The sequence below is a fragment of the Apiospora kogelbergensis genome (assembly GCF_038363985.1).
Source record: "Apiospora kogelbergensis strain CBS 113332 chromosome Unknown utg000003l_segment0_segment0, whole genome shotgun sequence".
Lineage (NCBI taxonomy): Eukaryota > Fungi > Ascomycota > Sordariomycetes > Amphisphaeriales > Apiosporaceae > Apiospora > Apiospora kogelbergensis.
This window is the reverse complement of record NW_027117420.1, coordinates 1,147,871-1,170,652: the sequence shown is the minus strand read 5'-3', so window position 1 is coordinate 1,170,652 and position 22,782 is coordinate 1,147,871. Positions and strand designations below refer to the sequence as shown.

Below are 22,782 nucleotides of genomic sequence, written 5' to 3'. Positions count from 1 at the left end.
TGAGTCAGCCATTTCTGGCAGATTCTATGACAGACTGGGGCGTTCTGTTCTACATATCAGCATTGATTGCTCGCTTTACCAAACGGAGATCCAGTCTGGCTCGTCTTGTTGGCCTCCAGTGTGCATGCTCGCCACAATGTATTCAATACACCAAACACTTCTTCTGTGCCAATTCAGCCAGTGACAGGGCATTTGTCCAGTTGATCAAGTATCATGTCACACTGGCAGTGGGCGACGAATGGAAAGGTGTTCAACGAAAGGTGGTGGGCTTATGCATTACCGCAAGTCTACCGGCCTCTGCCACGCTTATCGGTCAGCCGTCTCAAGGCAGAATTTAATTCCTTACCAGAAGTTGCCTTGTGGAGAACAGACTCGTGTTACCTATATAGTTAAGGAAGGGAAGAGGAATCTGTGAATAGATGTGGTGGAAGGATCGGTTATTGTAATGGCAATTGGAGATGTATAGCTCCTCGCCACTGTAGGTGGCCTTTTTCAAGTCCAACACAACACATAGCCTGACACAACTATTATGTAAAGACACCTCTCAAAGACTGTCCAAACCGCTTCCACTAGTTTGCAGCTCGTATACCTCACTTACCACCAAAGGCGACTACTCCATGCCCCGGTAGTCTTGAGCCTGAATAGTCATAATTATTACCTCGTCAATCTATCCAGAGGCCCGGTTTCTTCGTAAAATATACAAGAAACCTTCCAAATATTGCTCTGATTTCATTAAATTTGCTTCTCGAGTAGACTCGTCACTTCCTGTCTGAAGATGAGATAGCATTTCAACAAGAATTCAATTCGATGCCCAGTCCGTTTGATTTGCTTAGGGTTGGATCCTTCGAACGTTGATGGCTAAATTTCCAAGCTTTCATCAAGGAACGAAGAGTTGTTTTAAGCCATTCCACAAATCGCCTTTTCGACCTGCCTTCCCGACCTCATCGGCGACCCTATCTTCCGGTACCGACGATCCCTTTTCAGGGTATCGGCGACCCCTAATTACTGTATAGGCGGCACAACCGGTGTGTATACTCTATTTGGACGTTTGTAATCAACTTCTCAAATACCGAACTCACTCGGATCAGCGATTTTGTTCATCGCCCTCAAACGTCATTCTTCTTTTAGGCCCAAACTCACAACACTCGGTGTAATTAACCTCGAAAGACTGCCAGCCATTCTATTCCACTGTGCAACTGCCATCGAGAGCTACAACACTTTCCAATCCCAACAACTCTCATCACCAACCACCCTCTCTCTCTCCCTCTCATTATTTGTTTGTTGTTCTTTCTTCTCACTTTCATCATCTTGACCGCAAACAATGGATTCCACCATTGAGGATATCCTCGCAGTGAGCGATCGGGCCTTTCTTCACAGAGTCTTACACAATCTCTGCATGGACAATGCATTCGTCTGCCGAGCTGTTCTTGAGCACTTCACAGCCTTGCCAATAGGTTCAGACGCCAATGATACAGGCGTCGGAGACACCGCGGTTGGCGATGACCAGGTAGGCACATTCGCAACATGACTGGAATCTGCTTCTTCGCTTTTTCTTCACCTAACCAATTCCGTGCCCGTAACAAAGCCTTGGGCTGTTTCCTAGCGGATTTTTTCACCAAACTAATTACACGCGAGACAGGTCCCCAATATTGATGCTAAGCGCCAAGACAACTCATCTAACGATCAAGAAGTCGTCAAACCTGAGGCTCCTCGCGGCGCAAGATCCAGTCTCTATGACATCCCACTCGCGCCTTCCGCAATGTCCGCGCCTTCTCTGGATTACGTGTCTTTCAATCTGTCGGCTCCTCTTGAGTATTCTGCGACTTCTCGCAAGAGGCCCCGCAGCCCGACGGACATATCTAGCGACGCCATGGTAATTGATGACGACGAGAACGATGGCTACCAGAACTCACTTAGCCGAGCCGTCGATGGTGGCAGCCGAGAGGTCCCCGACGATGATGCAGCTACCCTGTACCATGACGGTAGCGACGACGACACCGACGACGATATGTCCAGTTCCTCAGACGATGAGTTGGCCCAGCCCGTCCAGCGCAAACTATTGCCCACCGCCATCAGCACCCGAGAGTCAGATGCGACAGAGGACCAGACCCGCCAAAACCTGTACAAAGCTATCTACGACCACCAAAATGCCTCGGTCATGATCGAGTCGTTGAACGAGAAGCTCATGGATTGCAAGGACCCGGCCAGGATGGAGCGAATTGGCGCTAAGTTACACCGCCTGGACAGCCAGCGTCGCGCATATCGTGACATTATTGAGAATGTGCTGGCGGCCGAAGATCGAAAATCCGCCCAGTCGCGCTTCACTGCCGTTGAACGATACAGTTCCCACCACGCGGCGCATTATCATCAGAGAGGAGTTAATGAAGAGGAGGATGAGTCCATGGTGGCCCGCCGAGCCCGAATCGAAGCAGAGTCGCAGCAGTCAACCAAAAAGCCGTATCGACGGCATGTTGGAGGAGGAGGAGAAGTCGCACCGCATGTCCCGGCTCCTCGACGCAGCAAAGCAGGCGGCGAGGAAGGGCGCGAAGCGACTGAAGTTGTCCCTCGCGGATGAAGCGCGCAAGAACCGAGAGTGGAGTGCTAAGAAGAGACGGGAACGCGAGGCGCAGAAGTACGCGTATCGAGGTCGAAGGAAGTGAGGCAACCGGGCATGGGGAAGGGCCATTCTTGACGAGATCTTGTGGATTCCATCTTACGGGAATCTTAGGTGGCCGCGGGGGAGTACAGGGAGGATACCTCGGTGCATCTCGTTTTGGTGCAACGATTTTCTTTTAGTTTCTCGCGCTATCGCTAGGATGGGAAATGCCATGACATCTAGTAACATGACGGTAGAGTTCACAATTCATTCGTTTTAACATTAAAAACTTGTATAGCTCTTTGTTTTTCTCTTTCAAACCAACTATTTGCTCTGGGTCCTCATGTCCTATTCTACCAAGAAGGACGCTGGGAACAGCAACACACCATGACTTATGAATTCTGGTTTCTTTCGTTCCGCACAAGCTCGATTCTCGATCTTAGCCAAACTTGAAACCCGACAAAAAGACCAACCTCTTTCCATCGCTCGCAAACCTGCGCGAGCGCTTCGTATCTTTCTAAGATGTATGCATCCTTCTTGGCCGTATTTTCGCCGTCACCTCTCTGTAATTCGACGACGACCTTGTGGACGATCTTGGCAAGGCAGACTGGGCACAAGTACGGCGGCTGCCGCAGGTCCTCGGCCATCCCCGTGGTGCTCTGCATCATGCAAGCGTAATACACGCAATGGTCCAAATACAAATTGTGGCCTAGTTCGTGGGACACGGTGCGGACTAGGCGCGAGAACCACAGCGTCCGGAGGTATGCCGCCGCCACCGCCGAGGAAGAAGACATGTTCTCGTCGTGTCTTATTTGGCTGGCAGCTTGGATCGCTGCGCGCATCGGTGATTTGGCTGACACGGCCACAGCTCGTGTCCTCGATGGACGTCGGCTTCAGCGCACTGGCCGTTGACAAAAGCCTTGCAGTGGGAGGCGGGCCAAACGTGTTCGAGATCAAGCTTCGCGCCGTCGTCGAGAATCGGGTGGTACCTCGCCGTCGAGACGACGCATACCCGGTTGAGACCGTACGCCCGGCCGCAGCAGAAGTCGTCCTCTTCGTCCTCGTACAGATCGTGATCCACCAGCAGGGCCATGGCGTACGCGTCCTTGGGCAGCATGGATATTTCCGCATCCAGCACGTCGGCGAGGTTCAGCTGCTTGCTGAAGACCTTGTCTGGGGCCGTCCGCGCTCGAATGCGAGTACAGTTTCCATCTTCAGTCGCAAGGCCAACGTATTGGAACTTCCCAGACCGGTCCCTCTGATCCCAAGACACGAACCGCAGCTTCTGGGGGAACGGTTTGACGATGAAACCATGGTAGAACGCGCCGAGGTAAGCAACATAATCGTCCAGGTCCGGACTCTTCAACTCTGGATAGGAGCATGCGGCTCCCGGACTTTGAGGCCGCAGCCATTCCCTCATGAACCCGACCTCCTCAGTGATCTCCGGGACCGCGGCGACGTACAGCGTCTTGCGAGCCGCCGTCGGTCGGTTGCGCGTTTTGTCTCTGGACCATGACTGGAAGCTCTGGGGTTCGTATCCTGGGTCCCACGCTAGCTCATCCGTGGGTAGCACCAGAGGCCCAGGAAATGAGGCAAGTAAATCCTTCGCGACCTGTGTCACAACGGGCTCGTCGGCTCCTTCGCGACGGCGACCACCACCACTGCTTGAGCCACCGATTGACGCACCAGAAAGTATCGGGACGCGTCCAGACCTGGTAGTTGCAGCAAGGCGCTGAGTTGGCGATTGCCATTCGAAACCCACCTCGTGGGCATAAGCGCTGGGCTCAACCTGGAGAGTCCTGTGCGGACATTGTTGTGTCATGGTGTTGTTGAGCCTTAGGCAAAAGATATCTGAGTTGCACGATATGAAGCCGAATAACTAGTCTAGCTCTTACGGCGTAGTGAGCCAGGGGATGTAGCTGGCAAGGCTGCTGCCTAGAATTGGGTGAGCTACTAGCGATGAGAAGCTCATTCTCCAATCAGATCAGCAGCTTGTCCACGCCGGTTACTGGTCATAGGGCCGGCCTTCCCTGTCCAGCACTAGGCGGTTTAAAGGCAAGACTAGTGGCAGCTCATGTGGCGCTTATAGCCCAGGCAGCCAGGGGTAAAGAAATAATCGATGATGTAAGCCTATATTCAGGTACACATAAAAGAAGTTGTCAAATGCAATGATGCTCCCTACTCTTCTTGCTCCTCCTCATTTTGGTTCGGTTTGAAAGGGGTACCAAGAATCACAAATTCCTCATGTACTTGGGGAATAGGGTTTTGGAGTCGATCGATCTCGTCCTCCGGTGAGCCCTCTTCCTTCTCCTTGGATGCGATAGAGTAGCCTTGGTGGACCATACAGAGGCGGTACCCGTTCTGGGGGCCGTGTTGCCCGGTTTGGTAGATGGCGAAGATCGTGGTGCGTTGCATTTTGCCCCCCCGCCTTCTTGTTGGGGTTGCAGGCGTTGTAGATGTAGGAGCGCACGGCGCCTGGGTAGTTGGAGATCTCGTCAAAGGCCCCCGAGTTGGCCAGCTCGCGCAACATGGGGGTGGGAAGGGGGGTGACATCGGAAACGATTTGAAAGACATGGTGGATGATTGGCAATAAGGGAGAAATTGATAGAGCGATGGAACGAGTTCTGGTGGTGAAGAGTGGAAACGAGGAGCTGAGTCTGCTCCAACTTAGTTGAAGCATTCGCCGTTCTCGAAGCTCTCCTTCTGAGCGTCCTGGATAGACTGTTGTTCATTAATGTGTTAGCAGTATCGCTTATTCTACTAGAAGCAGAAGAAAGGGAGAAACTTACGTAGCACTTGGTCTTCTTGCCTTGGACGCACAGAAAAGGACGACGGCGGCAGGGAGAGAGAACTGCATTGTAACTGAAGTGAGAGGATATTAGTTACATAGGTGCTAGTGGGATGTGGGAGTCACGTGCTATGACGTCAGGCGATGTTTTTTGATATCTATACTTGGAAACCGATAATGCTGGGACCATAGTCCTATACTGATCCTGTCTAAGAGTTTCAGCAGGCTGACTCGGGAAACACTGCACTTTTGATTTTGGTGGCTTACTGTTACCAAAGACACTTTAACTTTCGGGTGATACAGATATCATCATTCTACAAACTGCGGTATACAAAGGATGGCGGTACGAGATAACCTGCATGGGCTTACTATTGTTACTCTGCATGGATACTTGGGGCCATTTCCCAATAATCGAACTGCAACAGCTTACACTCGATGTTCCCTGTAACGAAAGGAGAGATACTGTAGCAAGCCCCAGATGCAGGGTAGACCCGGGTTGAAATGGCCGTTCTTTCGTTGGCGAACACTTCGAGCGCACTGACATCGAAGAATACCCTTAAGCTGAGAGGTTCTTGATGCGTCGATGTTGGTGTCGATGAAAATGCGTCGTCGGCGTCGGCTAATTCCGAAGAAGAAGAATTCAGGAATTGGAAGAGATTGTGCTGTGCAGTCTCTTCACTAGTGTTGATGTCGGTGTGTGCCGTGGAGTGGCGGCGTGTTATGGAGAGAGTCTCCGTTGGGGGCTGGTACATAATGACAGTGCGGATAGTCGAATCATCCTTGGAATGTTGAAGGATCAAACCCACAGCTTCGATCTCGGTGGGAACCTCGAAGGATGCGTTCAGCTCCCAGCAGCTTCCACGAGCCAGCTTCAGTCCGTCCATCGTGCCAGGCAACAGTGCCCGTGGTGCTAAGGATTGGTGCCTCTCCCGGAGCGCCTGCAACCTGTCATCAGGCACTGCGCAAAGCGTCGTGAGGTTGTATGTTTGCGGCCCCATCTTCTGAACACCAAACGACTTGAGACTTTCCATATTGGAGTCCAGTGGCTCGACGACATTCTCTAGCCTCTGCAGCTTGAGGATACGCGGCAAAGACAGCATTCCGCTCCATCCCTGAGCCTGTTTCCTTTGTAACGACAGGTCTTCTTCGACAAGCCAGCCCAAAATGACGTGACATTGTGTTTTCGGGTCGCGGAAGGAGTTACCAGCATAATAGCAGCCGTGGTCCAAGAAACCGCCGTAGCGGTAAGCCATTTCAATGCGTTTGGCTTGCCCTGGCTCAGCTGTGACACACATCCACATCTGTTTATGGTCCCTTCTGAACTCGGTGTGCCCGGAAGGCACAGTTGCCTCTGTCATCCCCTCCACGCTCATAACTAGGAAGTCAAGCTGGGATTCCTTTGGTCCGGCCGAATCGGGATCGGAAAAGGAAACGAAGTTGGTGACTTCCCAGTTCGATCCGAAGTCATAGCAACCACCTGATGCAGAAAGTCGTTTGGGGATGGTCCCGATCGTAGAGACGAAGGTCCATTCGTATAGCGCTTCGGGGGAGATTCTATACAGAAAGGAGGTAGGCCCCCCATCCCTAGTGCCCCCTGCAATCAGAGCATACAATGTCGCAGGTGGGTCGTCGAGTGCCCTGGCCATGGTTGTCCATGGGGCGATGAATGGGTCTCGCCATCCCGTCGCCTCAAAGCCAACTGGTGGGCCTAACAGAACTGGGTTGTTCTCGTATCGAGTCCATGTCTTGCCAGCGTCGGATGACGTGGCGGCGTGAAGCAACTCCTGGCCATGGAAATACGGCAAGGTATGATGGATCGGCGACCTAGTCACCGACGTGTAAAAGGCTGTGACGGCGCCAGATTTCGCACTCACGGGGGCCATGCAACCAGTAAATACACCAAGCACATCAGCATCTGGCGTAGGTGCCAAGGATGTCCTCTTCCTGACTGTCCACGTCACGAAGTCGGGCGACACGGCTGACCCCAGGAGATACTGTTATTCCACTCAACACCGCCTGGAACCCATTGGAAACCAACGTGGTAGGTCCGGTGCACCGGATCGTACCCTGGAGCGCAAGGGTCATTCACCCAGCCACTGGGGGCGAGGAGGTGATACTTCGGGCGCCAACAATTATATGCATCATCCACATTCATGCTTCTCCCTTCCTTTCCACATGTTAGCTTTCCACCGAAAAAGGGGGCACGGGGTCAAGCTGCCCACCTGAGATCTGAGGCCAGCTTTGATACGAGTGTCGGCTGCTGGGGTGATGGGAGTCATTACCGTGTAATAGCGATGACACTGTGGTTGGTGTCGAGTCGAGAAGAGGGGAGGGTTTTTGCGCCAGTTCCCGCGACACGAGTCATTTGACTGCTCCGCTCTCCACCTGTTGTCGGATTAAGGTTATGGCACTTGCGATGCTTTGAAACCGGACTGAATTAACTACCCCTGAATTACCCCTGGACTGGGATGCACCCAATCTCACTTTCCCGTATTACATGCGATGCTTCATCAACTCTCCCTTGGTCTCATTCCGTCCTACAAATCCTCAAGAATGACCTCGGAAGCCTTTTGTCCCACCATAACGGTAGCTAGGACGGGGAACGCCCCGGGCTGCCTGGGAAACACACTCGCGTCGACGACGCGCAGCCCGCGGACACCACGCACGCGGAACCGCGAGTCCAGCACCCCGAGCTGGTCGTTGTCTCCCTCGCCGTCCATGTCCCCGCCTCCGATGCGACACGTCCCCGAGGCGTGGTGTCCAAATGCCTGAGAACGCACCCACGCCGCATCCTGCTCGCGCTCGCGGCAATGCCCGTCGGGTAGAACCCCGGCCGCACAGGGCGGCTCTACAGGAACCACAGGCCCGAAAGGCGGCGGCACGGCGGCGAAGACCCGGCGCACGAACGCTACGGTGTCGAGCATGGCGCCGACGTCGGCGTCCTTCTCTGGGCCGCCGGGGAAGTGCTCAAAGCGGATGGCCGGCGGCACCGTCGGGTCGCGGCTCGTAATGCGCACACCCGCGCGCGACGAGGGCGGCTGCGGGGACATGCGCACCATGCTGCGCGAGATGGCGTTGGGCGGGTCTGTGAACAGCCCCGGATCGGTTTGGTTCGTGCGCGGCCAGAAGCCGCGGAAGACTGCCCCGGGTGACGCAAAGGTGAGGAGGTCACGGCGGCCGTCGGGGCTGTGGCGCGTCTTGAGGAGGGCGCTCTCGCTATTGCCCCGAGACCCGGCGTAGGGGCCTTCGCCGCGCTGCCAGGCCGCGAGGCAGGGGTCGCCAGGGGCGCCAAAGGTACAGTTGGCCGCTGCGGGGTCCGGGGCGATGGTGAAGTTGGCGGCGCCGTGCCCAACTACGGGGATCTCCTGGTTGTCTCGGAGGTTGAGGCCGACGCCGGGTAGATGCGCCACGACGGGGATGCCGAGGGATTGTAGGTGGTGCCTGTCGCCGATGCCGCTTAACTGCAGAAGCTGCGGCGAGTTGAAAGACCCGCCTGACACGATTACCTCTCGACGCGCATACGCTCGCCTCAACTGAGCCTTTGGAGGGTTCTGGGTGCTGTATTTCCACGAAGCCCCGTAGACCATGCTGCCCACGAGGAACTCAATGCCGACAGCCCGTGGTTTCGAGTTACGGCCGAGGCTGTCGTCATCAAAAAGGACACGAGTGGCAAGGGACTCCAACTGCAGCTTGAGGCGATACTGCTTTGAGCCATCTTCCTTTGTGGCGCTGGAGGTGGAGATGATCAAATCACGAGGTGTCCACCGCTTTCCGGTCTTCGTGGTGTGGGTGGGTAGTCCGAAAGTGCCAACGGAAAAGTCCCTTCCAGAATCTCTGAAGTTAGGATCCCTACCCATGAGTGGCAACAGCTCGTCTACGCCGAGCGTGGTTCCAACACGTCCCATCAAGCCTCCTGCTAAAGTCCCCAAGAATGACAGGATTCCGGGGCTTCTCCTGTACCAATCTGGTGACCCGAGTTGGATGTCCATGAACCCGCCAAACCCATGTCCTCGAGTACCTCTGGGTAGGTAGTGGTTGTTTTCGATCTTCTCAAAAATTGCTCTCATTCTGTCGGACCTGTCAAGGTAGTCAGATGGAGGCGTTGCAACTTGTCGCGCAGTCGCGTTACTCACGACCATGATCTATCACCAGTCATATCCGCCACATAATCCCAATCCGCGTCATTCGGCAAGAAGGTCCCCATGGCGTTAACCACGGCGCTCCCGCCCAACGTGGCGCCGCGGGGGTAGTACACGCCCTCCAGCTTGGCATCTCTGGGCGCCCGGGCTCCGTTGCCGACCCAGTACGATCCGTTAGGCAGCGTCCAAGTCAGGTGGTTGAACTGCAACTCCAGCTCCTTCTCCTTTCCACCATCATAGTCGCCTGCCAAGTGCCGGACGAAGAAGTGCCACTTTAGTACATCGGTGGCCGGGTACGACAGCGCTGCGACTTTGGTTGAAACATCATCGCTGGCGTCGCGGCCGGCTTCGATCAGCAACACACTGTGGCCTGCAAGTGCTATGTTGCTCGCGACGACCCCACCGCCAGGCCCGCTGCCCACAACAATGTAGTCATAGGTTTCCGCACCGTCAGTAGCATCGTTTTCTTTGCGGGCGTTGGGACGGCCATGAGCCTTGAAGCAGAATAGTGTACATATCACCAAGAGAAGTAAGTTGTAGAAGTTGGCACTCAACATTTTGATCCGTAACTTTGTTTTATCTGACACTGCCTCCCGGGAGACGAAGATTCCCGATACAGTATGTGTAAATTGAAAGTGGAGGTGAAAGTGTCAGATGTGGGCGAAGGCGAAGTAGGCGACCCCTTGATGGCGCTATGAACGACAGAGCTATACATATTCATACTTGGGTGTCGAGATTACATCATTATTAGGAAATATTTGGTCATAGTATAGAACGTGGCAGAGTTAGAAACTGCTGTTCGGCAGGTTTCAACAGATGCAAGGGAGAACAATAACATCAAAGCGCAGGAATTGGAGTCCTCATGGCGGTGTAGACGGGATCCGGGCCGCTTTAATGAGAGTAAGTGGCTGAGGTCAGCTGCTCTGTGGCCTACGCCACCATGCACCGGTGTCGCAGTGCAATATGGATGCAACCACTCCGGGAAATATTGCCTCTCTGTTGCATTCATTCGGCTTAGCCCGGTATGCGTACTCCGTATGCAACACAACAATGCCACTGGCTGATGACTGACTGCTACCGATCCATGAGAGCGTCATTCAATGCCGCCGCCCTCCATATTCATGTACGCAGGCTATTGGCTAGACAGGGCTCGCATGCTCTGCTGGTAGCGAAACTTGGAGGCCGATCGCGCCACGTCCCCTGATCGGATGGATATGGCATCGTTGTAGCTCACATCCACTTTTGTGGTCTTCCGTATTCTGCCGTCGCCAAACAGGATTCCCTCCTCGTCGCTATCCCCATCCCTGTTCTGGTAGAGTGGAGAACGTGGGTAGCTAGCTTGAGGGCTTGCCGGCAGGTTCTTCAGAATAATCGTGCTACCGCCGAATGTCCTTATGACGTGTGATGTGGTCTGCTGGATTCTGGTGCTGTTGTTATTCCCATTCCGGAAGAAAGTAGGGCTCTGGAACCGTGGATGACCACCACTCTTCGTAAGTCTTGCGAAGAATTTCGGGAACCATCTCTTGAGAAGGGATGATAGTGCGGGGATCGAGGCGCAGATGATCGCCAAGTTGCATTCAACTGTCGAGTAAACGAATCGAATGTCGTAGGAGAAATCAGGCTTCAGGAACAAGCCGCCGTAATGGTATTCAATGAGCCAGGCTAGTCGCAAAATACTGATGAGGGTCACACTATTTGATGGGTAGGACAGACAGATGTCAGCACTCTCAGGCTTTGAAGGCTGATTTCTTGACTTGGAGTAGGAAAGGGAGTTATAGCTTACATAACCCCGAGAGTAAGCACCAACATCAAGCCAGCCTTGAGTCTCATGGGCATTTGCAGGCCATTCACAATCTTGACTGGCAATATCACCACGAGGATGTCAGTAAGCACGGTGACTGAGGAGGTAATGATGTACTGTAGACCCTCCTTGTTGCAATGTCCTGGAACACCCCGGTGCCAATACTTTCGTATAGGCACGCATGTAAATACCGACGCCATAAAGACTGAGAGCATAAGAAACATGTTGGCGACATTCAGCACATGGATCGACCATCGGATTCCGGGCTTGTGCCCTCCCAGTCGAAGAAGGAAGAAGAGCACGGAGGACTTGACGAAGCCGAGTTGCGGGTTGTACAGCATTATGGCCACGTAGGCCCAGGTCTGGCTCCCTGGACGGTCGAGCGGCTGGAGAGGAATCTGCCAAGTATGGATTCCGATATAATTCAGCTTCATCATCACGAAGCTGCAGCCCGCTTCAGCCAGCGCTGTGGTCTATGACGTTGGTCAGGTGGAAGTCTTCGAGTTGGTGTTTCAAGCACGGGCTTGGAGTTTCTCTGGGGAATTTACCATGGCTGCGACGATGAATCCATCATCCCATCCAAAGGTTCTAGCGGAAAGACGATTGTAGACCCGTAGCGAGACCATTGTTAATGCGAGTGCTGGAAAGAAGAAAACAACAAAGAATCCAACTTGTTGCAGTGATGTCGTTGGGTAGGTGGACAATTCCATTGGCTCGGACTGAAAAGTCTCATGAAATATCAATGCCATATTCTTCCTGGAATGAAGACCGGGTCATTGAGTGCCAGGCACTACGTTCACGAAGCAAGGATATCTTCATTTGAGTACGAATGAACCCTTATAGCTTATCGATGTGGCCATGGTGAAATGCGAACTCAGAAATTGCGCTCAAAGAGTCTTCAGATTTCCGATCCAATCTATTTTCATGACTCGGTGTTACTCGAATATGTTGTGGCTCAAGTTCAATCTTGCGAGATCGACCACGTCTCCTTCCATTTCGGTTAGGAGTTGCAATAGATAAAAAACACAATTGCCCCGGCTTTGCGACGTAATACAACTCCTCATAGCTATGAAATCAACCCAAGGTGATAAACGATCTATCTCAACGGGGACCAAGGTGATTTGACTTTGGGGGCTTTTTGTGTTATCAGATATGAGCCAAAGCCACTGCGCTTCGAGGGAGTGCACGATTGGACAGTTGATTGGGTTTCCTCGGATATCTGCATGGATACAGGAGCAGCGGTTGAAAATATGCGGGTGTAGAGGGTTGCCGTGTCGATTCCGGCTAAATGCCCGGCTGTGCCATCCGGTAATATGCATGCAACCCCAAGTCGGGCAGCTGAGATAGTCAATCGAGGTTCGACCATATGCAGTAGGTGGTGAAGATTTCAGATGGTCGTCCGGTTGGGCAGGTACTCTGGCGGCACATGTAAGGGGCAACACTAGGATCCTGTCTGATCCTGTTGGCCAAGAGACTGGGAAAAGCCATCTCTTACAAATACCGGATTGCCAATATTCCGAGATAGGTACTCCCTCATATCCTTGCATTTGTCTCCTATGCCTTTGGCATCATTAAACCCGTGGGCATCACTACTGTCCCAGCCCTCGAAACCGTAGAATAGGAGTGGCAGAATGGCTGATTTCCAGGTTGCAAGAGTCGACTGGTCAGCGCATGGATGTTGTAGGAAGGGGAAGGACACGGAGACTTACCCTCTATGTCGTGCGTGTGGGAGTTGATCATGGTGTCCGCGATCTCTCTGATCATCGTCGCCAGGTTCTCGGCATTGTATATGGCCAGACCAAACGACGAAGCCATGCTTCCACCGGGACCCGGCTGATAGATTCCGGTATTCAGGTACACGCTGCTGTTAAAGAAGTCCCTCAAGTACTGCCCAAGGTTCAGGTGGTCCCTCCAATTCATTGCGTAATTTGGCCCGATCGTCTGGCCGTTGTCGGATCGCTGCATGGTGAAAAGGGGACTTTTGCCGGTCTCAGGGGGGTTGGAAAACCATTGGTGACCGGAGCATTGCATGATTTATTCATTCACCGACCCAATGACTGTCTAACTTGTTAACAGGGTCCGATCCAACTTGATAGCTGTAAATGCTGCGAGGATAGCAGGCTTCCCATAGTTCACCGCCAATGTGGCCATTCTGGATGTGACGGACACACTTCAAGAATTCCATACAACAGCATATTCTCCAGCTGTATCGCTTGAGACATCCCAAGTGAAGCGGCTGGTAGATAGGGCTAACACCGAATGCTGCAGAAATGATAGTACTCTGCAACTGGAACGGGGCGTTCTGTGCGACGGGATACGGAACACCGTGGTTTGTAGTAACATCCGTGTTGACGTCGTAAACCTGGGAAAGTCCTATTGAGGCAGCCTCGGGCGATGTTGAATTATCAAAGCGCTTGTCGTCCTGGACATGACTGATATGTGCCGCGTAGGTGTCAACGGGCTGGTAATTGATAGACAAGATCCCTGAATCTTGAGGGAAGCACTTCCAGGTCGAGGCAGAAACCCTCGACTTACCCTTCTAAGAAAAACAAGCATTCCGATCCCGGCCACATTAGTGAGTGTGGCGGGGGTAAAAGCCAGCTGCGTGGCTTGCTGACAGCTGCCTTCCGTGACAACAGCAATCTACAGGTCACCAAGAAAGTATGGTAATCTTCTGGAATGATATTCATCACCGTATCACCTGCCAATACATAGCTCCACCCTGCCATTGTTCACAAGTGAAGATTCCTGAAGTGCAATCATGCTTGAGTTGTATTTTGTTGCGCATCGCGCGCAAGTTTCATGTCAGCTTGCCCAACCTAGCAAGTGCAGCTATTTGTGCTCGCCCACCACGATACCTTCCTAGATATGCCGAAGAAGTTGCAGCCCGTGTTTCCGTCCTGGCTTGCACCTTCTTCACTGTCCACCCAAGCTCATCCGGACCGACCAGTCGAGCTGGGCATTCGCCCCTAAAGGTTGATTGCAGGCAAACTGGCCAGCGGCCGCAACATAGCCATCCTGACCGTACAGGTCGATGGCCGTAGTAATCGCGTCTGCAACATCTTGGTTTCCAATCCTGCAGGTGAAGAATAGCACACACATATTGTTAGATTGGCCAGGGCATGGCTCACTTGGAGGAGGAGGGGGAACAAGCACAACTCACCAGACGTGTCTGCGATCGGTCTGAACGCCCGAGATGTAGACTGCGCAGGTGCCCGCGGTGATGATCGCAAAAGCGATGCTGTCGTAATCCCACGTATCCCAGAAGCCGAGGTGCTGGGTACTGAGAAAGTTGACAAGCTGCTTGCAATCGTCGATGCGAGCGAAGCTACTGGTCATCGTACCAGCTGTAAATAAATACGTTAGTAGTGGCCGCAGAAGGACATCAACAAGAAAGTTTAATGGAGTTTCTTGACGCCTTAGCAGTGAAGTCTACAGGTCTTGCAACTATTGGACAGGCCGGAAAGGAAACGCAGTGTCGCCAGAGTGGCACTTACTATAATCACTACGGACGCAGAGGGTTTGAGTGGTGGAGGTGGGAATGAAGGTTTCCTGGGGAATCTTGACGCCGGGCATGGCATCAACAACGGTACCGTTGGCCGTCATGAACTTGACGGTGACATCGGGCACGGCAGAATGGTTGCTGCCGTCTCGAAGGGTCTTGGCAGGAACAGTGGCGCCCTGTGCCTGGAAGATGGCAAAGACCAAGGCGAAGATCAAGGTGAAGATCTGCATCTTGGTTATGATTAAGTCGGGTTTGTGTGAGAGCTTGATTGTAAGGAGAGGATTGCGGCTGTGGTGTTGGATCATGTTGCTTTGGAGAGGTAAGAGTTTACAAAGTGAGGAAGTTCCTAGCTTTATATATGTTTTGGAAAGAGCAGGGACCTGTGTGAATGCATGGGTTTCGTGCCTTCCAGATTTTGGTAAATTCACTACCGATATCCCATATCCCGCCTCTCACAGCGGTGAGTACCTATGAACAAACAATATCGTCGTGGACCTTTGACCAGTCTACTAGACTTCGACTGGCAGACGTGTTCGACGAGCCTCTTTCCCAAAGTCTTGCATCACTGGTTTCTCCTGCCACCCCCATCTACCTTGGCTTCACCGAGGTTGCAGCAGAGATTCTTTGGTTTCGATGGATTCGTCTCCATATCGACCTGCATCAACAAACCCTCGATACATCGGATCTCTGAGAATAAACTTATTAAAAAATGCATAAATTAGCAGACACCAGCCTCCTCATTGCTCCGGAAGCTATGAAACATACCTGCTCACCTCTTCCACCGACTCCTCAGGCAGCTCGAAGTAGTAATACTGGAACGCGACCTTGCACGTGGCGCAGATAGTCGTCTACGCAAACCAGTGCCCGAAGCACAGGTTGGGGCCCCGATGAGTCCATACGCGATGCGGGCCGGGTCCTCAATGTCAAGCCCACCACTCTATCTCTTTGTTATCAGCGAATACGAGTGTCAGAAAGGACTCCGGCGGCTGGCACCCGGCCGCGTTAACGGCCCTATTGTGATGTATCCTGGTGCGCTGCGTAGGAAGACAGGGCTGCAAAGCGGGACACACTCGGTATCATATCTTTCAAGGTCGGCCTGTTCCTTATTCTGACCTTCAGGTGCAAAATACTACAGCCGCTTGCTCTCAATAGTTATTGAGCTTGACATACTTTGATCACGCAATAAGGAATCAACACGAAAGGCCTAAATCGCATCCAATTCAACCCGCCACCGTATCGTACAACATACAATATCCTGGGTATTTGTTATACAAGACGATACCGTCGGCACTTACGCGCAGCAGTCTTTTCCCCTCCACCCGTTGATACTCTCATTTGAATGAGGAAACTACTGACGACTCTTGGCCAGTTCGCTCTGCGCCGTCGCGGTGGGCCCGCCGGGGACGCGTTCACCTCCAGTCACCCTCTTCTCGCCGATCGTGATATCATGCAAGGTCTTGCCAGTGATAGGCTCGCCCGCATGCTTCTGGGCTTGGGCTGTGGGACCACCCTTGACGGGGCGATCACTGTTCGTCAGCTCCTTTTCGGCCGCCGTGATGTGTGAAATGGTCTCCGAGTCCAGCTTGCCCGAGGCGGCGGTGTTTGAAGAATTGGCCTGTTTGAGATCAGTGATGGGAATGGATGGGTGCGCTGAGGAGAGAGAAAACCTACTGATGTTGCCATGCTCTGGGCCATGGCTGCGGGGCCGCCCTTCAAGGGGCCTTCGGCGCCGGTAATCTTTTGCTCGCCCCGTGTAATATCGGAGACGGCACTTGAGTTTGCCGTCTCGCCGGCGTGTTTCTGCGCCTGGGCGGTGGGGCCGCCCTTGACAGGCTGGTCCTTGCCCGTGACTTCCTTCTCGAGACCCGTGATATTAGAAATCGTCTCTGAGTTAAGCTTGTTGCTAGCCATTTTGGTGGAAGATGTATGAAGGTTGCTATTTAAAAGCCTGTTCTGAACGCGAGGTGCGGGTGTGATCGCTAATCGCAAAATATTGGCTTTGGTGAGAATGCGTCGAGACATGATTTCGTTTGTGTGAAAAGTTGTGATATGAATTGATGTTGGGTGGAAAGCTGTGCGTCTACATTGAGCCGTGCTTTTATATTGACGAACCAACGAGACATACACACTAATGTCACTGGTGACGCTGGGATTATTCATGATGCTATCATCTACTGATTCTTTGGGTGCTGTGGTCGATCGGCGATGATCCATGATCTCATTGGTTCCCCACTGTGACTACCTTGGGTTTCTGCCGTAGGCTCGGCCCGTCATGTCGGGAAATGGGGTGAGTCTGCGGGCTGAGGAAGAAATGTGCGCCCGTAAGTGGTGAAAGGTTTGCATGTTCCTGGCTCACCCAAGCCCTCTTTTTTCTCTAATGGTTGGGGGTTATGAACTCCGGAGTAAAAGGCAATCATTGCGAGTCACGACAGTAGAAATTCGAGTCACTTTTCACTGTCAACAGCCTCATAACATTTGGTATATTGGTCTAGCGCCTACGCCGGCTATGCCTTTTGGGAGAACTCTGGGTGTCCCAGCTCTATTACGAACCCGAGACGACCATGTCACCAAATCAGATGTGTCTCGGCAGACACTAATGCTCGTACTTGTGATTCCTTTTCGACTCCTTTACATAATGACTTCATTAGAGACATCCTATGAATGAGTTAGTATTAGAAGTGTATGCAGGGACTATAGGATGGCTTCTTACCCTCTTGAGCTCCTTGAAGGGCAGGCAGACACAGTTCTGCACGCGGACCTCGTCGTTGACCTTGGTCTCCTTGCCCAGAATGGTGATGCTCTGAACCTTGACGCCGTTCTTGATGATGCTGGTCGTATGCGAAGTAACCGGGGTGGGAGTGCCTTCGACACGGGCCCAGGCGCCGACGGTGCTGTTCCAGCCAACGATGCTGTAGAGTACACAAGCATCATGCTTGATGTGGCTGTCCTCGAGAACGATGGTCTCCTTGACACGAGCGCCAGCGCCAATCACAGCACGGGGACCAATAGACACGTTGGGGCCAAGCTTGGCGGTAGGGTCGACGGTGGCCGTGGGGTGGATGAAGACGGGAGCAATCAGGTTCGGCGAGGGCTTGGCCAGCTCCTGCGAACCGCTCTGCCAGGCCTTCTGGAGGTAGAGAGCATTGGCAGGGACAGCCGAACCTGCCGTCTTGATCTGGCGCCAGAAGTCCTTGGTCTCGTACACAAAGAATTGCTTGCTGTCGGCCAGGTCACTCAGAATGTCCTGTTCCAGGCGCAGCACCTCCTTCTTCTCGTCATCATCGTCCGCCATGAAGCTCGACTCGAGGTTCTCGGAGGAGGGGTAGGACACAAGACGGGGTCGGTCGGTGCGTCGCTTGATGGCGGTCTTGATGCTGGGGAAGATGGCGTCCACACTGAAGAGATATACACCACAGTTGATGAGGTTAGAGATATGACCCTCGGGCTTCTCGACGTAATGGAGGACGCGGCGAGAGTGCGAGTCGCTGACGATGCAACCAAAGTTGGTGGCAGCATCATCGCTTACTCGGGTGCCCAGGATGACTGCTTCGGCATCCTTGTTGTCGAAGAGCTCAGCCATCTCGTTAAGAGGGAAGGAGCAGCAGACGTCGGAGTTGAGGACGAAGATGCGCTCGGGGCGGCCCTTGAGGATGGCATCGCGGAAGTGGTAGAGACCGCCGGCAGTGCCGAGGGCCTCGTACTCTCGGAGGTACTTGATGGGCAAGTTGGGGAACTCGTGGCTGGCATCCTTGATGAAGTCTCGGAAGACAGACTCGTCGTAGTAACCGATCATGACAACCTCCTGGATGGAAGGGACCTTGGCAACGGCCGTAAGGCAGTGCCAGATGATGGGGTGACCAGCGACATCGAAGAGGGGCTGTTTTCGCGCAGATGGTTAGATTTGAATGGCCATCGGGAGACGAGCTGTATTGGATCGTCAATGCGCGTCACTAACCTTCGGGACATCGAGGGAGAGAGGTCGGAATCGAGTGCCTCTGGAGGGACCTCCAACCTAAAGGTTGGGTGAAATGCGGTCAGTATCTCTTCATGTCTCCCGAGGTGGGGCAGAACCAGTAACAATGGGATTCGGGATGGCAAACTCACCAGGATGACAGCCTTGGTGTTCTTGTCGGCACCAGCGGCCCTTTCGCGCATAGGCACTTGGAGACTCATGCTGTTGGTGGGTAGGGAATTCACTCGGGGGGATGGAATCGGTGATGCTGTTGACACGTCGTTCCCCTTGCTGTCGGCGAAAATGCAATGTTGACTTTCAATACGGGCGCCCCTCGAAATTCACAAGTGTTCACACCGTTGTGACTTGATTGGCCCGAGTTGCTTGGGGGATCCGTTACAGGGATCTTGCAGCTGCAGGGGTTCCAGGAGTCTATTACGATTAGTAGGAGTTGGCGCCATCTTTTTGGGTGGGATGACTGCCCAGTTGTCGGAATAAAGCCCGGCCCGTACCTCTCCAGGCCACTTCCAGGCCTCTCCAGGGGGCGGCTAGTGCGGGGCTAGGGGGCAACTAGGCAACCAGCCACACCTCGTGTTCTGCTCGTGGTAGAGGTAGGAGGGTAGAGGGCCGGTTGCCCATCACCAAGCCCAGCAACCAGTCCTGTCGGGCTCAGATCATTGGCATCCTGAATCCACCTTCCCAAGCCGGTTGCCGGTTCGAAGTCAACTTGGTCGGCTTGGCCACCCCAGAATCGGCGGAGATTTAATTTATGGAGGCCGCATAACGTGTTCGTCTCTACACATTACATCGCCGAGACACCCCTTGATGGCTTGGCCACTCTAACGATATTGCTTGTCGAGTGCTTTTACCCGAGAGGCGGTACCCGTCATGCGGTTAAATAAGCGTCAAGGTCTGTTGCCCAATTCAGGCCTCGGAGGCTTCATTCACCTTTACAACCGGTTAAGATCGGCGCGTCTCTCTTTGAAACGGCCGCCAAGATGACCGATCAGGCCGCCCATCCACGGGTTGGTCGCAGTGGAAAGATCACCAGTCCCGTCTGCGATGATCTTCTGCGTAAGTACGTTCTTTCACCACCGGCGCCGATGTCCGATCTCGTGCTTGGCCGGTTACATTGCAATCAGCAGCCGTCCCATGGCATTCCATGGCATTGAAGGTCATACTACTATCGCCGTTCGCTATGCTCCATCCCCTAAACGATAGGATCTTCATCATCCCGCAACGTAGAAACGGCCCGCTAGCCGTATCATACATACAACCTTGAGCAGCCAACCACCAGCCGTCTGATGGATCCCAGAAAGGGTTTCTCGCAAGAGGCGAGGCTTGGAAGCTCGACTACCCCATGCTTCCAAGGAATATCCACCGGGGTTCGGCTCAAAGAGGGTGGGAGATCAGTCCATGTGTCGCCCAAGGAGTAAACGAGCGGAAGGACCTACCCCTTGTTGTTGATGATGTGAGGGCGTGGCGACGCAAGCTCGGAGGCAGGGTCTTCGTCCAAATTTCGAAAAGAGCCGCAGTGTCGGTTCCCTGGCTTGCTATATAAGACAACCGATTATCCCCGTGTTTAATTATCCATCCAGCTCATCATCGTGATAAGCCAGCTGCCCTGCCCGTCTCTACATAGGCATATATATCATCCACGCTCCAATATGAAGACAACTACAGCCTATTCGCTTCTGGCCCTAGCCACGGCCGCGACGGCTCTACCTTCGCCCGTCCACAAGCGTGCTTGTGATGCCGCCGTCAAGCTCGATGCAAGCAGCAACGTCTTCAAGCAGTACACTCTGCATGCGAACTCATTCTACCGCGGCGAGGTCGACGCTGCTATCCCCAACCTCAAGGATACCAGCTTGGCTGAGGCCGCAAAGAAGGTTGGCGACGTTGGCTCATTCCTCTGGCTGTACGTTAGATCACGAAGTTGCAACCCGTCAAAGTATTCGAAGATACTGATTTTCAAATTGCAGCGATACCATCGCGAACATTGAGAAGCTGAAGACGGAACTTGCAAACGACATCCCCTGCGAGAGCATCGTGGGTCTGGTGATTTACGATCTCCCTGGTCGTGACTGCGCTGCCAAGGCATCCAATGGTGAACTGGCTGTTGGCGAGATCGACAAATATAAGACAGAGTATATCGATGGTGAGCATTGTCCTATTGAACAGTTGGCTTATTACTACGTGCTGACGCAAATTGAAAGTAATCGTGGGAATCCTCAAGGAGCACCCCAACCAAGCATTCGCCCTTATCATCGAGCCCGACTCCCTGCCAAACTTGGTGACCAACATTGATGAGAAGGCGTGCCAGGACTCCAAATCCGGATACGAAGAAGGTGTCGAGTACGCCCTGAAGCAGCTCAACTTGGACAACGTTGTCATGTACATCGACGCTGGCCACGGAGGCTGGCTGGGCTGGAATGACAACCTCAAACCGGGTGCCGAGGGACTTGCCAAGGTCTACAAGGCCGCCGGCTCCCCGAGTCAAGTCCGTGGCATCTCGACCAACATTGCTGGATGGAACTCCTGGTGAATTCATTTCCAAACATGCCCACATGCTCTCTGACAATGCGACTAACAAATTCCCAGGGACGAGAGCCCAGGTGAGTTCGCTGATGCTTCTGACGCCCAGTGGAACAAGGCGCAGAACGAGAAGCTGTACACCGAGCTCTTCGGGGCCGCTCTCAAGACCGCTGGCATGCCCAACCACGCCATTGTAGACACTGGCCGGTAAGTTACCAAAGAGGTGTTCCATCCGTTGCGGGAGCAAAGGGTTTACAAGACATGGGCCTAAACTAACCTGATTGTAGTAACGCCGTCACTGGCCTCCGCGAGGAATGGGGCCACTGGTGCAACGTTAACGGCGCCGGCTTCGGTGTCCGCCCTACCGCCGATACCGGTTCCGAGCTCGTCGATGCCTTCGTCTGGGGCAAGCCCGGTGGCGAGTCTGACGGAACTAGCGACACATCGGCCACCCGCTACGACTCGTTCTGCGGCATGCCCGACGCCTTCAAGCCTTCTCCCGAGGCCGGTCAGTGGAACCAGGAGTACTTTGAGATGCTCCTCAAGAACGCTAGCCCGAAGTTCTAGATCAGCAACAATGTTGTCACTCGTGAGACCTACCATGGTAGGCCGTCGCCAGGAGACGTAACATTCTCTTCGAATTGTATAAAGATTGAAAATTGAAAGGGGTTGTGAACTTGGTCTATTAGTATCTAGAATGAGTGCTAAGGGGGAAACTGTTACTGTCATAGCTTTCGCTTGTATATATGCCCGCCCGTCTTTAACACTGGCAATATTACTTTACAGACCGTGTATCTATGTAATCCCTCACTTGCGGCCTCCCCCAATGGAAATGTCACCGACTCGAATCAGGTGACTCATATAGGGGAGATATTCAACTTGACCACTGTCTAACCTCCTCAGCAGCATGACTAATTGGATCTCCGGAAGAGGCGGCGGCCGCGACCTGCCATCCATCAAGGAGGTCTTGGCAAGTGGCCACAGCTTCGGCACTTGCCGGTGTAAGAACAACGGCCCTCCCAAGAGATGTGAAGTTTCCATCTGACAGAACCCCCTTGCTAGTAAGTTCCAGCACAGGCCAACAACCGGACCTGTCGGATTGGTTATGGGAATTCGCTGGGCGTCCCAACCTCGAGACACGGCATGCCATTATCGCAACACCGGTAATGATGCGGCACGCCATCTGACAATTAGCCGTCTCATTTGCCCCAGCCGGGTGACCCCTGCCAACCTACGTCGCACGCCGATCGCTGGAATCCCCGTGCCTACCACGCGGAAGCAGGAACTAAACTGCTGTGTGTGGATTTACAACTGAAATAATCCAATATCCGGGGTTTGGCTTCCACTTGGCATTGGGCATTGGTTGACTAGTAGGACGCTGATGTAATTCCCGCACCTGTCTAGAGCCAAAGTCCGAAACAGCAAAGGAACTAGTGGTTGCCGCCGCCAAGATATATAGAAGCACT

General features: G+C 53.4%; 12 protein-coding genes across 12 annotated transcripts; 3 read left to right on the top strand and 9 right to left on the bottom strand.

The window, feature by feature from the left end:
• Nucleotides 1–1,759: 1,759 nt before the first annotated feature.
• On the top strand, nucleotides 1,760–2,660 carry PG998_005100 (uncharacterized protein; the record flags this gene model as incomplete). Its single annotated transcript, XM_066871918.1, has 2 exons — nucleotides 1,760–2,377; nucleotides 2,433–2,660. 2 exons carry the CDS (start codon nucleotides 1,760–1,762, stop codon nucleotides 2,658–2,660), a joined length of 846 nt encoding a protein of 281 aa, XP_066732015.1.
• A 328-nt stretch (nucleotides 2,661–2,988) lies between these two features.
• Nucleotides 2,989–4,418, bottom strand: PG998_005099 (uncharacterized protein; the record flags this gene model as incomplete). Its single annotated transcript, XM_066871917.1, has 2 exons — nucleotides 2,989–3,403; nucleotides 3,463–4,418. The coding sequence occupies 2 exons, from the start codon at nucleotides 4,416–4,418 to the stop codon at nucleotides 2,989–2,991; spliced, it is 1,371 nt and encodes a 456-aa protein (XP_066732014.1).
• Nucleotides 4,419–4,774: 356 nt separating this feature from the next.
• PG998_005098 (uncharacterized protein) lies at nucleotides 4,775–5,011 on the bottom strand (the record flags this gene model as incomplete). Its single annotated transcript, XM_066871916.1, has 1 exon — nucleotides 4,775–5,011. One exon carries the CDS (start codon nucleotides 5,009–5,011, stop codon nucleotides 4,775–4,777), a length of 237 nt encoding a protein of 78 aa, XP_066732013.1.
• A 747-nt stretch (nucleotides 5,012–5,758) lies between these two features.
• PG998_005097 (glycoside hydrolase family 32 protein) lies at nucleotides 5,759–7,539 on the bottom strand (the record flags this gene model as incomplete). Its single annotated transcript, XM_066871915.1, has 2 exons — nucleotides 5,759–7,332; nucleotides 7,380–7,539. 2 exons carry the CDS (start codon nucleotides 7,537–7,539, stop codon nucleotides 5,759–5,761), a joined length of 1,734 nt encoding a protein of 577 aa, XP_066732012.1.
• Nucleotides 7,540–7,921: 382 nt separating this feature from the next.
• On the bottom strand, nucleotides 7,922–10,080 carry PG998_005096 (uncharacterized protein; the record flags this gene model as incomplete). Its single annotated transcript, XM_066871914.1, has 2 exons — nucleotides 7,922–9,461; nucleotides 9,518–10,080. The coding sequence occupies 2 exons, from the start codon at nucleotides 10,078–10,080 to the stop codon at nucleotides 7,922–7,924; spliced, it is 2,103 nt and encodes a 700-aa protein (XP_066732011.1).
• Nucleotides 10,081–10,655: 575 nt separating this feature from the next.
• PG998_005095 (uncharacterized protein) lies at nucleotides 10,656–12,034 on the bottom strand (the record flags this gene model as incomplete). Its single annotated transcript, XM_066871913.1, has 3 exons — nucleotides 10,656–11,214; nucleotides 11,307–11,797; nucleotides 11,873–12,034. 3 exons carry the CDS (start codon nucleotides 12,032–12,034, stop codon nucleotides 10,656–10,658), a joined length of 1,212 nt encoding a protein of 403 aa, XP_066732010.1.
• A 731-nt stretch (nucleotides 12,035–12,765) lies between these two features.
• On the bottom strand, nucleotides 12,766–13,289 carry PG998_005094 (uncharacterized protein; the record flags this gene model as incomplete). The annotated part of the gene is made up of 2 exons (XM_066871912.1): nucleotides 12,766–12,959; nucleotides 13,034–13,289. The coding sequence occupies 2 exons, from the start codon at nucleotides 13,287–13,289 to the stop codon at nucleotides 12,766–12,768; spliced, it is 450 nt and encodes a 149-aa protein (XP_066732009.1).
• A 951-nt stretch (nucleotides 13,290–14,240) lies between these two features.
• PG998_005093 (uncharacterized protein) lies at nucleotides 14,241–15,059 on the bottom strand (the record flags this gene model as incomplete). The annotated part of the gene is made up of 3 exons (XM_066871911.1): nucleotides 14,241–14,400; nucleotides 14,488–14,671; nucleotides 14,822–15,059. 3 exons carry the CDS (start codon nucleotides 15,057–15,059, stop codon nucleotides 14,241–14,243), a joined length of 582 nt encoding a protein of 193 aa, XP_066732008.1.
• A 1,118-nt stretch (nucleotides 15,060–16,177) lies between these two features.
• On the bottom strand, nucleotides 16,178–16,740 carry PG998_005092 (uncharacterized protein; the record flags this gene model as incomplete). Its single annotated transcript, XM_066871910.1, has 2 exons — nucleotides 16,178–16,444; nucleotides 16,501–16,740. The coding sequence occupies 2 exons, from the start codon at nucleotides 16,738–16,740 to the stop codon at nucleotides 16,178–16,180; spliced, it is 507 nt and encodes a 168-aa protein (XP_066732007.1).
• Nucleotides 16,741–17,457: 717 nt separating this feature from the next.
• On the bottom strand, nucleotides 17,458–19,002 carry PG998_005091 (mannose-1-phosphate guanyltransferase; the record flags this gene model as incomplete). Its single annotated transcript, XM_066871909.1, has 4 exons — nucleotides 17,458–17,484; nucleotides 17,540–18,706; nucleotides 18,785–18,841; nucleotides 18,934–19,002. 4 exons carry the CDS (start codon nucleotides 19,000–19,002, stop codon nucleotides 17,458–17,460), a joined length of 1,320 nt encoding a protein of 439 aa, XP_066732006.1.
• Nucleotides 19,003–20,448: 1,446 nt separating this feature from the next.
• PG998_005090 (Exoglucanase 3) lies at nucleotides 20,449–21,883 on the top strand (the record flags this gene model as incomplete). The annotated part of the gene is made up of 5 exons (XM_066871908.1): nucleotides 20,449–20,699; nucleotides 20,764–20,939; nucleotides 20,998–21,322; nucleotides 21,383–21,523; nucleotides 21,604–21,883. 5 exons carry the CDS (start codon nucleotides 20,449–20,451, stop codon nucleotides 21,881–21,883), a joined length of 1,173 nt encoding a protein of 390 aa, XP_066732005.1.
• A 340-nt stretch (nucleotides 21,884–22,223) lies between these two features.
• PG998_005089 (uncharacterized protein) lies at nucleotides 22,224–22,503 on the top strand (the record flags this gene model as incomplete). Its single annotated transcript, XM_066871907.1, has 2 exons — nucleotides 22,224–22,317; nucleotides 22,394–22,503. The coding sequence occupies 2 exons, from the start codon at nucleotides 22,224–22,226 to the stop codon at nucleotides 22,501–22,503; spliced, it is 204 nt and encodes a 67-aa protein (XP_066732004.1).
• Between the last annotated feature and the right edge of the window lie 279 nt (nucleotides 22,504–22,782).